This window comes from Hyaena hyaena, unplaced genomic scaffold, assembly GCF_003009895.1.
Source record: "Hyaena hyaena isolate Hyena2069 unplaced genomic scaffold, ASM300989v1 scaffold_18, whole genome shotgun sequence".
In the NCBI taxonomy this organism is placed as follows: Eukaryota; Metazoa; Chordata; class Mammalia; order Carnivora; family Hyaenidae; genus Hyaena; species Hyaena hyaena.
Genome location: NW_024080649.1, coordinates 3062043 through 3075238, shown reverse-complemented (window position 1 = coordinate 3075238; position 13196 = coordinate 3062043). Strand labels below are relative to the sequence as shown.

The following is a 13196-nucleotide window of genomic DNA, read 5'->3' as shown; positions in this document are numbered from 1 at the left end:
AAAAAAAAAAAAAAAAAAGAAAGAAACTTTTGTACACCAAAGGACATTATCCACAAAGTGAAACGACAAGCTACAGAATGGGAGAAAATATCTGCAAATCAAATATCTAACAAAGGACCGATATCCAGAATATAGAAAGAAATCCAACTTAAAAGCAAAAAGACAAACAATTCAATTAAAAATGGGCAGAGTCTAATTAGATTTTTCTACAAAGAAGATACAGAGGACCAGTAAGTACATGAAAAGATGCTCAACATCATTAGTCATTAGGGAAATGCAAATCAATGTAATCACAATGAGATACCACTTTACACCTGGCTAGGATGGCTATAACACAAAAAAAAAAAAAGAGTAAGTGCTGGAGACAATATGGAGAAACCAGAACCTTCTGGTTCCAATGCTGGTGGAAATGTAAAATGCTGCTGCGAAAAACAGTTTGGAGTTTCCACAAAAAGCACAGAATTGACATATGAGTGAGCAATTCCACTCCTAGTTATGTATGTACGTACGTATGTATGTATGAACTGAAAACAAGGACTCAGATAGATACCTGTAAGCCAATGTGCACTGCAGTATTATTCACAAACAGCCAAAAGATGGAAAACAATCCAAGTGTCCACTGATGAATGGTTGAATGGACAAACAAAATGTGGTATATACATATAATGGAGTATTATTCAGCCTTAAAAGGAAGGAAATTCTGATCTATGCTACAGCATGGATGAACCTTTAAGACGTTATATTAAGTGAAACAAGCCAGATACAAAAGGGCAGATATAGAAATATTCAATTTATATGTGGCCGTTAGAATAGTCAAATTCATAGTGACAAAATACAACAGTGATGACCAGGGGCTAGGAAGAGGGACAATGGAGTTATTGCTTAATGGGTAGAGTTTGAGATCAGGCTGATGAAAAAGTTCCGGAGATAAGTAGCGGTGATAATCACACAACAATGTGAATGTATGTAATGCCACTGAACTGTACAGTTAAATATGGTTAAAATGGTTAAAATAATCAATCTTATGTTATTCAGATTTTACCACGATACAAATGTTTTAAACCAGGACAGAATGTTAAGTGAAAAGGAACCAGACACCAAAAGGGCAAATATTGTATGACTCTATGTATTTAAAGTACCTAGAATTAAGCAATTCCAAAGAGACAAAGCAGATTAGAAATTATCAAAGGAAGGGGCGCCTGGGTGGCTTAGTCGGTTAAGCGTCCGACTTTCGCTTAGGTCATGATCTCATGGTTCGTGGGTTCGAGCCCCGCGTCGGGCTCTGTGCTGACTGCCAGCTCAGAGCCTGGAGCCTGTTTCAGTCTGTGACTCCCTCTCTCTCTGACCCTCCCCTGCTCACTCTCTCTCTCTAGAAATAAAAAAAATAAAAAAAAAACCTTAAAAAATAAAAAAAAATTAAAAAAAAAAAGAAATGATCAAAGGAAGAGTGATGGGGGGTAGTTATTGCCTAATGGTTACAGGGTTCTGCTTGGGATGATGAAAAAGTTTTAGAAACCGGTATCAGTGTTGGCTGCACACCACTATGAATGAAATTAATGCCAATGAATTGTACCACAAAAATGGTTAAATGGCAAATGTTATGTGATATATATTTTAGCACAATAAGAATATAATAAAGCTAGGTTTACATACCTATAATTAATATTAGCCAAAAATTTACTTTAGTCTGAATCACAGCAAAGCAAACAAACAAACAAAAAAATGATACCAAAAGAGTTCCAAGGGTTAACCTGAATAATCTGGATTGGTGGCCTACACTCTTCAAATCTACTGGAAATTAAATTAAATTTCTCCCTATTTTTATTCACTATATCTAATATAAGGCAGTACATATTTCCCATTTTTTTTCCTAGGACCTGCTTTGCTTTTCAATCTCATACGAATTTACAAAAAAATTATTTTGACTTGGATAGCCTTTGTAGTTTTCAGACTAATTGACTTTGTCCCAGCTTTTATTATGTAAGCCATTACACATGGTTACAAATAAAATGTTTTAAATAAACTACACTGCAATGAAGATAGCAAACTTTCAAAAGGGATGAAGCAATGATTGGGATCCATTCATTTCTCTCTCAGTCCAGCAATAATCAAGTGAAATACTTCACAGATACAAAGGAAATTTTGTGAAGTCCTCTGGTGAAGAATTTTAGTCAGTTCATTTGTCCAAAGAATCGGTGGCAGGGAAGAAGCCTTTGGGCTCTTCTTCAAGTTCATTTACTATGTATTACTGAAAACAGGACAGAAGATTTATAATACACAAAAGAGAGAGAACAAATTACTAACAGAAAATGTACTTGCAGGGCATCTGGGTGGCTCAGTCGGTTAAGCGTCCGACTCTCGGTTTTGGCTCAGGTCATCATCTTACAGTTTTGCTGGTTCAAGCATAGAACCTGCTAGGATTCTCTCTCTCTCTCTCTCTCTCTCTCTCTCTCTCTCTCTCTCTCCATCCCTCCCTCCCTCTCTCTCTCTCCCTTTCTCTCTGCCCCTCTCCTACTCATGCGGTCTCTATCTCAAAATAAATAAACTTTTTTAAAGTTTTTAAAAATTAAAAAAAAAAAAGGAAATGCATTTCCAGATTACTATTTTCATGCAAAGGATAGGAGAGAGATGGTAGAAAAGAAGAGAATGGGAAGAATGACAGTAATGGAATAAAAATCGTGATGGGAAGAAATTACACAAATTCTCTGTGAGTGGAAATCTCATAATGATGTAATAAAAATGTAGCAACAGGGATATGCTAAGGACCACCTGACCAGAAACATTAGGATTTCAGAAACTGCAAAATTACGCCAGGTGATGAGAAGAAGGACCTCTAGCCAAAAGATCAAAAGCAGTCTGACAAGGCAGAGAAACAGGACAGACCCGAGTGGTGAACAGGAGGAAATGGTGCAGGTCCGCAGCATTTGGATTAGAAAGAACCTAGTAAGGCAGAGGTGCCACCCAGAACGGACTAACCTGATGGCTGTCAGAAAGGGTGTACATAACCCTGGCAGTCACCACCGCCCAGGGTCCAAATCTCAGGTCTGCAGATCCAAACATAACTTATCCACACTAGAGTAAATCCCACTGCTACAGATTCTCAAAATTCCTTAGGTACCTTCATAATATTCATTTATCACAACTGCAATAATTTCTTTGATGCCTTTGTTCATCGGTTAGACTATAATCTCCCCAAGAAAAGGGATCATGGTTGTCTTTTTCAAGGCTGTATTCTAGAACATTGCATGCCTGGAACATACTGAGATCTAGAGAGTGCTCACTCTGCCCTCCTTCCCTCCCATTTCCCCTCTCCTTCTCTGGTGTGTATGTCACACCCATGCCCACATGCAAAACGAATAAATGAAAGTGAGTTTGTTCATCAGGGCATCTCATCTGGACAGTGCTAGAGATTAAATTCTGCCTCATTTGATTTCAAGCGTTCCCTAGGAATAAACACTTGGAACTGCCCTAGGAAAGAAAAAATTCTTCCTATAGATCTGTTAATTTCATACGCTAGAGGACAATCAAATTGCACTTTCTTTTAACCAGCCTTGGAGAAATCTAGTAAGAATTGGTATTAGGCTCTGAAGCTTTTAGGGCTACCCTCAGCACCCTGCTCTCAAACCAAGCCTACATTCTCAGTCTTTAAGACAATATTACTCTCTACCTTGCATGACAATTACTTGTGCACAGATCTCATCTTCTGTGACAAGTCCAAGACATCTTTTTTTTTTTGAAGTTTATATATTTTGAGGGAGACACACACACAGAGAGACACAAAGTCAGAGAAAAACCCAAGCAGACTCCACCCATCAGCGGGAAGCCCGTCGTTGCAGGGTTCGAACCCATGTACTGTGACATCATGACCTGGGCCAAAATCAAGAGCCCAACGCTCAAATGACCAAACCTATCAGGTGCCTCCAAGTCGAAGACATCTAATTCACCTTTACGTTCCAGAGCATCTGACACTTAGCACTCAAAAGATGCTACAAGGAATGAATAAATTGTTTTAAATAAATTTTACTATTAATAAAAATAATGTCAATCATCGGGGCGCCTGGGTGGCTTGGTCGGTTGGGCGTCCGACTTTCGCTTGGGTCATGGTCTCGCGGTTACGTGGGTTCGGGCCCCGCGTCGGGCTCTGTGCTGGCTGCCAGCTCAGAGCCTGGAGCCTGTTTCAGTCTGTGACTCCCTCTCTCTCTGACCCTCCCCTGCTCATGCTGTCTCTCTCTCTCTCTCTCTCCTAGAAATAAATAAAAAACATTGAAAAAAAATTAAAAAAAAAAAATAATAATAATGTCAATCATCAATCAACCAACCAATGGTCCTTAACACTGAGCTCTTTATGCCAGGCACCATAAGTCTTCATCTGCACTATCTATATTAATTGTCCTAACTCTGTGGAGTAGGTACCATTATCTCTATCTCACAGATGGGTAAGGACCTTTAGCTATGTGCTCACACTTACACAACTAACAGGTAAAGTACAAAACTGAACCAGACACTTGAACCCCAAAGCCAGCAACCAGACATTAGAATTATATTTCATATACACAAGGAACAAAATTTCCTTTAAAAAACACTGTTAAAAAAATGAAAAGGCAAAATAAGCTAGGAGAATAAGTCATGACACATATAAGGTTAATCCTTAAACAAATGCAGGGGTTGGGGTTCTGTCAAACCCATCCTCCACACAGCTGAAAATCTGTATATAATTTTGGACTCTCCAAATACTTAACTGTTAATAGCCTACTGTTTACCAGAAGCCTTACCAATAGGAAAGTCAATTAACACATAATCTTTATGTTACATGCATCATACACTGTGTTCTTTAACAACAACGTAAGCTAGAGAAAAGAAAATGTATTAAGAAGATCATGGGGTGCCTCGCTGGCTCAGTCAGTAGAGCTTGTGACTCTTAATCTCAGGGTCATGAGTTCAAGATCCAACTAGGCGTGAAGCCTACTTAAAAAAAAAAAAAAAGATCATAAGGAAGAGAAAATACTATATTTAAAAAAACGTGTAAATGGACCCATGCAACTCAAACCCATTACTCAAAGGTCAACTGTATCTGAAAGGACTTGCATCCAGAATGTATGAAGAATATTTTCAAGTCAATAAGAAGACAATCCAATTATAAATGGGCAAGATTGAACAGACACCTTACAAAAATCCATACAAATGGCCAATCATACCATGACGACACTCAACCTCATTAGTCATCAAGGAAATGTAAGTTAAAACCATAAATTATATTCCAGCACACACCCATTAGAATGGCTATAAGTAAAATGACAAATATCATGTGTCAGTGAGGGCGTGGAGAAACTGGAAAACTCATACATTGCTAGTGGGAGTATGAAATGATACAGACAGTTTGAGAAAAGGCCTGACATTGCTTAAAAAGTTAAAAAAAAAAAAAAGGATGACCCAGCACTTTGACTCTTAGGGATTTAACCATGAAGAAAAAAAATATACGTCCACACGAAGACTGGTACATGAACGTCCACAGCAGTTGTGTTCACAATAGCCAAAAAATGGAAACAACTCAAATGTCAATGAACAGGTGAACAAATAAATTTCAGTACAATTATACAATGAAATGAACACATAAAATTAAAGTAAAACATCGGGACCCCTGGGTGACTCAGTTGGTTAAGTGTCCGACTTCAGCTCAGGTCATGATCTCACACTTCAAGTGTTCAGTACCCGCATTGGGCTCTGTGCTGACAGCTCAGTGCCTGGAGCCTGCTTCAGATTCTGTGTCTCTCTCCTTCTCTGCCCCTCCCCAGCCTGCACTCTGTCTCTCTCTCTCTCAAAAATAAACATTAAAAATTTTTAATAAAAAAATTTAAAGTAAAAGATAAAAATAAATTGGAACAAACTGCCGATACATTAAAAAAAAAGTCTTAGATATGTGAAGCCAAAGACAATAAACAGAAATAAGTGATACCATTGTTCTAGAGTGTTAGAAATCAAATCAATGGTTGTATAAGAATGCAGTGGTAGATACATTCTATATATCAATTGCAATGATCATTCCACAGGTGAGATCTTTGTCAAAACTCACTGAACTCTACATATAAAATTTTTTAATGTTTATTCATTTCTTGAGAGAGAGAGAGAGTGGGGGTGGGGCAGAGGGAGAGAGGGACACAGAATCCAAAGCAGGCTCCAGGCTCTAAGCTGTTAGCATAGAGCCTGAGCAGAGCTCGAACTCACCAGCCGTGAGATCATGACCTGAGCCAAAGTTGGACACTTAACCGACTGAACCAGCCAGACGCCCCTAAAATCTGTACTTTTATTTTATGTACATTTGATCTCAAAAGAGCTGACTTTAGAGAGGGGGAAAAAGAGGGGTGCCTGGGTGGCTCAGTCAGTTAAGCTTCCAACTTTGACTCAAGTCATGATCTCACGGTTAGTGGGTTCAGGCCCCGCGTCAGGCTCTGTGCTGACAGCTAGCTCAGAGCCTGGAGCCTGTCTTCAGATTCTGTATCTCCTTCTCTCTCTCTGACCCTCCCCTGTTCACGCTGTCTCTATCTCTCTCAAAAATAAATAAAACAAAATTTTTTTTTTTAAAAGGAGAGGGGGGGAAACTAGAAAAATATCAGTAACCCAAATATTTATCAATGGGAGGCTGTTTAAATAAATTTTGATCCATACAACAAATTCTATGAATAATAGCGAAGTATTTCAGGAAGGGATATGTAAAGATCTGAAGATTTACAGTTAAGTGAGAAAGGCAAAGCACAGATCAATGAGGATATTGTGTTAGCTTTGGGGTAAAAAGAGTGGGAATGACCACATTTACTTCTGCTTGTATATGCAAAACAAATCTCTGGAAGGATGCAAACATAAGCAGCAGTAGAACTGAGCAGATGGAAAGAAGGTGCTTTTCACAGTATACCTGTATAACCTATTAAAAAATAAAATTACCGGGGCGCCTGGGTGGCTTAGTCGGTTAAGCGTCCGACTTTCGCTTAGGTCATGATCTCGTGGTTCGTGGGTTCGGGCCCCGCGTCGGGCTCTGTGCTGACTGCCAGCTCAGAGCCTGGAGCCTGTTTCATTCTGTGACTCCCTCTCTCTCTGACCCTCCCCTGCTCATGCTGTCTCTCTCTCTCCTAGAAATAAATAAAAACATTAAAAAAAAAAAATTTTTAAAAATAAAATTACCTGGGAACCAGAAAAAGGTACCTGCTCTAAACTTCCCTTTATCACATTCCCAATCCTTCCAAATGAGATCTAAACTGTGAAAGAAGCTAGCTGTAAAACAGACCTGACTCCATACTCTGCAGTCTGAGGCAAATCCTAATGCAATAGGCATAGACTATCAGGTCAGACTGCCTGAGTGCAAACTCCATCTGTACCACCTGACTTTATAACTTTATGAAAGTTACTTCTCTGCACCTCAGTTTTCTCATCTTCAAGAAGGGTGGTTGGAAGTTAAAAGAGAAATTACATGCAAAACGGTCAGAATAATAAACACCCAGTAAATACTATTTTTACTATTAAAACAGATCAATTAATAGATACTATAATTCCGTTAAGAAACACTATGATTGGGGCGTCTGGCTGGCTCAGTCAGAGCATGGGACTCAAACTATAATTCTATTTCCCTATTTATTTGTACATATTTGTAGATACTGGTATATGCATAGAAGATATAGAACGATTCAAACAATCCCTCAGAATTCAAAGTTTTACTTTCTTCCATTCTGTGTTCTTTTCCCTCCAACTTGTTCTTGACTTCTCGGCCAAAGTAACCTACTTGAAAAATAAAGTGCTTTAATGTCACCCCCTTCTTAAAAGGCTTCAGTGGTTTTCCAATTAATTTAGAATCAAATCCAAAATACTACCTAGCCTGCCTGGTCTGGCTCCCACCAAGCTCTCTGGCCCTTCTTGCCCTTCATTCCCTACCGAGGCCACACCTGCTTTCAGTCCCTCTGATGGGCCAAATTCTCGCCTCTGCAAATGCTGTCAGAATGCTCTTCTCCAGCCTTCCCAACTTGTTCCTTCTCCTCAGCTCGATTAGAAGTCGTCTCACAGAAGCTTTCCAGAAAACTCTTATTAAAATACATCTCCCCCCCACCCCCATTTTTCTTTCTCAACTTCTATTGGTTTCCTTCATAGAAAGCACTATCATTGAATGTCTGTCTGCTTTTGTTTTATCTCCCGTGGAAGAGTAGCTTCAAGGACAGGACCGTGTTTATTTTTATATGCCACCAGGGCCTAGTACCAAACCACCTAACAGTCAGAACCTAACAAATAACGGTGGAACAAGTAAAATGCTATCCCATCTGTGAGGCAAGTCCTAAAGCAGTATTCCCACTCATGACCATGGTCACTAAAAAATACATACAAAACCTTAAAATATCACAATGTGTTATTTTAAGTTATTCTTTTCAGAAATGGTTATATACATAAGACAATGGCATCTGAACTCTTCTTATCTGTGATACATGGTAAGAAAAATAAAATACTGACTGACACAAAGGTTCACAAAATCATACTGACCCTGGTGAAGGGAGCTGTACTTTTATCTTCTAACCAATGTCATAAGATAGTATAACCATTTGTCTGTGATTGTTCTATGCTACTAAATAATGGAAAGACAAAGATGTGTACTACTTCAAGGCTTTGGTTTTTCGTTTACGATTTCAATAATCCAATACCACTAATTCAAAACTGTAAAATTAATGTTAGGGGAAGGATAATCCAATTACACTACCAATTCTAACTCATCACATTCAAACTCCAGAGTAACATTATAGGCATATTCATTAATCAAAGAATAAAAATAACAAAAGCACCCTACATACATGGGATATTCAGATTAGGGCCCTCTTTCTAAGAAGGAGCCCCCAAGTGATTTCAATTGTAAGGAGAAGGATGAGAACTGATGCAGGTCTTCCCACCTCATCTAAGAGCAATCCTGTTCTTCTAGACCTGCAGGCCAAAAACTTTGGTGCCATCTTGGACTCTTCTCACTCCTCAAATCCAATGCATCATTAAATCTTATTGGCTCTACCATCAAAACACATCCAAAATCTGATACTTCTCACCACCCCCCCAACTGCCACTAGCCTGGTGCAAGCCACCACCTCTTGCCGAAATTACTACAATAGCCTTTTTCCTAACTGGGCTCCTCAACTCTCCCTTTGCCCTCTTTCAGTCTCTTCTCAACATTGTAGTCAGAGGGATACTATTAAACCATCATGTCACTCCTCCGCTCCAGTTTGAGTTCCTATCCCAGACAAAAGTCAAAATTCTTCCTAAAGTCTGCAAAGCTGTACTTGATCTGTCCCCACCTGATCATGTGGACCTCATCTACTACTCTCTAGCCACTACAGCCTTCCTGACTTGTCCTCAAACACTAGACATACTCCCACCTCAAGGCCTTTGAACTTGCTCCCTCTGCCACAACCACTCTTCCTGCAGATACCCACATGGCCAGCTCCCTTAAACTTCCTTCTGGCCCTTACTCTTGTCATTCTCTTAATAAAACCAAGTATGACCATCATACCCAAAATTTCAACCCCTCACCCTGACCTCTTCATCTCATCTACATCCACAGTCCTCTTTTCTGCTTTATTTTTCTTCTTAGAACCTACCACTACTTCTAACACAGCATACATGATAGTTATTTACTCTGCTTATTGTCCACTCGCCATTGACTAATCTCCATGTGGGCATAAATACAGCCTACACACTGCTGTCTCCTCAGCACCTAGAACAGTATCTAACACATAACAGACACTTGACAAATATTTGAATGAGCAAGTAAATGAACGAATAGGCTTAGAATGAGCAAGAAAATAGGAACAGAGAAGACGAAACAGGTAAGAAGAGTTAATTGCAGGTGAAGATCTGGGGCTCAGCTTCACCTGTGATGTTTCTGGCTCCATCAACATTTGTGAACCTGGTTAGCAATCACTACTTAAGAGTGAACTAATGTCCAATCTCGAACTAACATTCACTATAAGCACTGAGTGTTTCTTCCAAATTCATTATGAATTCTAATTCACTCAAGAAGAAACCTGGAAGAGGGGCGCCTGGCTGGCTCAGTCTGAGGAGCACATGACTCTTGGTCTCAGGGTGGTGCATATGAGCCCTACGTTGGGTGTGGAGATTACATATGTAGTACAAAAATGAGAAATTTAGGGGAAATGAAACCACAAATGACAAACATTTTACCTACCATTATGAATTGTGCTTTAACACGCTACCCGCCCACAACTGAAACTTACAATGAGGCATACGCCTAAGGACCTAAGGCCAGAATTTTGAAGTAATGCTACATAAACAAGAGAAATCAAGGAATCTATCTAAACCAGATTCTGCCACCAATCAACTGTATGACCAAAATCTCTGTGAACTTGTTTCCCACCCTGTTAACATAAGGATCACTACATCCAAGTCACTCTCAACTACTCCTCCAAGGATGAAGTAATGGGAAAGTACTTTTAACGTACTGTTTTAAAAGCATAAAAGGCCATACCCCATACAAATACAAGACACTAAATTCTAAGATGTTAACTTACTGTCCATTAGAAAGATTTATTAAAAACAATGCCTTTTTGGGAAACTTCACATTTCAAAACTTTTTATAGACTTATAAATCAGGATGTAGGGGTGCCTGGGTGGCTCAGTCAGTTAAGCATCTGACTTTGGCTCAGGTCATGATCTCACAATTCATGGGGTCCAGCCCCATATCAGGCTCTGTGCTGACAGTTCAGAGCCTAGAGCCTGCTTTGGATTCCATGTCCCCCCCCCCCACCACGCATGCCCCTCCACTGCTGACACTCTGTCTCTCTCCTACTCTCTCAAAAATAAATCAGGATACAGTGATTTCTCCCCTAGGCTCGAAATTAAGAGAATACATATTTTACTAGTATATTTGCTTCACAAAAACAACAGAAATGAAGTTTTTCTCAGTTACAATATTATATTGCACAAGAATTTCCAAGCAATTAACCACAAGATTATTAATATATTACTCAACATGATATACACCAAAAATAGATATATGTTAATATGTATATGTATATAAATACCTCAAAGTCTCAGGGATTAGGGTGGGAGGAATGACTGCCAAGGAGCAAGAGAGAACTTTTTAGGGTGATGGAAATGCTGTCTTTATTGGGATCATGATCACATGGGCGAACACATTTGTTAAAACTCATCAAACTGCATTTTAAATGGGCACAATTTCTGCATGTAAATTACACCTTAATAAAGTTAGTTTAGGGGCGCCTGGGTGGCTCAGTCGGTTAAGCGTCCGACTTCAGCTCAGGTCATGGTCTCGCGGTTCCTGGGTTCGAGCCCCGCGTCCGGCTCTGCGCTGACAGCTAGCTCAGAGCCCGGAGCCAGTTTCAGATTCTTTGTTTCCCTCTCTCTCTGACCCTCCCCTGCTCACAATGTCTCTCTCTCTCTCTCTTTCTCTCTCGCAGAAACAAATAAAAACATTAAAAAATTTTTTTTAATAATAAAGTTAGTTTAGATCAATTAAAAGTCTATCCTATTTCCTCAAAATAAAATTTGAAAAAAAATTACTCAGTTGCACCATGGTCTCAAGAACTTGCATAAGGAGATCTATTGCAACAGGTTTGAAGACTTAACAGAGAATGTCAATGACCAAATAAGTCAACTCATGATCTTCCGGCCTCAAGGTCAACTCAAACTCAAATTAGAAAAAAAATAAAGGCAGCATAATCAGGGGGTAAAAATAACGTCAGCTTCTTTTTATGAAAATGAAAAATGCTATTTCTTATGAAGACACTGCGGAAAAAGCACAGGTTTGGAGTCCTTCAAAACCTAGGCTGGAATGGTTATAGGCTGTTAAGCGTGTGACCTGGAGAGCTCTCAGTCTGGAGGCTTGGTTTCCCTGTCTGTAAAATGGGGATAATGATGGCTTAAGAGTGTGGCCTAGCGCACAGTTAAGTGTTCCGTATATGATATGCAATTCAGGATACTAGTGAAGACTCCGTAATTTAGCGCTGGCATGCAGATTTAAGGCCCCTCGGTTTCCGTCTAGGGCGATCGTGATCACTTTCGCACATCTAACTGCCCTCAACCAGGCTTCATTTCCCTCCTACACACATACACCCTACATCTTTTCTGGTCCAGACCATCCCCTCTCCCGTGCAGCTCCCAGGGACCCCCAACCTCCCGGGCCCCCACCTCGTTAAGGAAACGGGTGACATCGTAGACTCTCCCGTGGATCACCAGCCATATCTCCTTCATGGAGTTGTGCTTCGCCACCTCCTCCAATCGATAATAGGTGACGGAGGTTTCGACCCCTTGCCCTTTCCCATCGTTGCCGCTTGCTTCCACAGTCGCCATTGGGCCTGAGCAGCTCTTCTCCACCACTAACCGGGTTTCCAAAGCTAACTTCCTCGAGGTGGACTCTGACCTCAGCACTCCCCGGCTTCCGTAACCAGGGCTCCTACGGCCGTCGGTGGGCTCCTGGCAACAGCCAATCACGCTTCCGGATAGTTCCTGGTTCGTTTTCTTCTCACCAATGAAACAACGGATTCTGTTTCAAGTTCCACCCACCCCTCGCCCGATCCTTGGAGCGTAGGCCTGGTTCGAGATCCGACTAGCCAATCAGAGCCGTCCATCCCTCCAATCTCACCAACCGCGTACCGAGATTTTGGAGAGACGCCTACACCGAGACGGATAGACAGGTGTTAAGAGAGGTTTCACCTTCACTCTGCTTTCCCTCCTGCAGAGTCTGGTAACTGGAGGCTGAATCTCCATTTTACTGCTTCCTTTTCTCTTCACTTCCCTTCCCTTCGCCGCGGACCTCTCTGGAGTCTCACGAATCTTGTCCCCCCCCACCACTTGTGCGGCCTTTGTTTCGGCGCGGGTTTACACCTTTGTTTGCAACCTTCAGGCTATGATCTGTTGCCCGTCTAAGACTCATTTTCCTAACCAATAAAATGAGCAAGATAACGTCTTCCTGTAGAGAAGTTTGGCCGATTAAATGAGGGACCGTTATCTGTACAGCGCTTGACACAGTAATTAAAACATAACTGATAGAGGTGCTAAAAATAGGTGGGAAGGGAGGGGGCGTAATTGGCCTAAGGCCATGGACAGGTAGGGTATGGCCACTACTAAGAATCTGATTTAATTATACATTAATTCTATCTTAAAATTGGGAAAGGGGATCTGGTTTTTATTCTTATTTTAATGTT

The 13196-nt window shown here is 40.5% G+C and overlaps 1 protein-coding gene across 1 annotated transcript in view; it reads right to left on the bottom strand.

The window, feature by feature from the left end:
* LOC120224633 (cytochrome b5 type B) overlaps nt 1–12422 on the bottom strand; it is a 40707-nt gene extending 28285 nt beyond the window's left edge. Inside the window, exon 1 of the mRNA XM_039222906.1 lies at nt 12181–12422. Within this exon, the coding sequence (XP_039078837.1) occupies nt 12181–12342 (162 nt within the window). The 5' untranslated portion in view covers nt 12343–12422. The remainder of the gene's footprint in view (nt 1–12180) is intronic.
* Between the last annotated feature and the right edge of the window lie 774 nt (nt 12423–13196).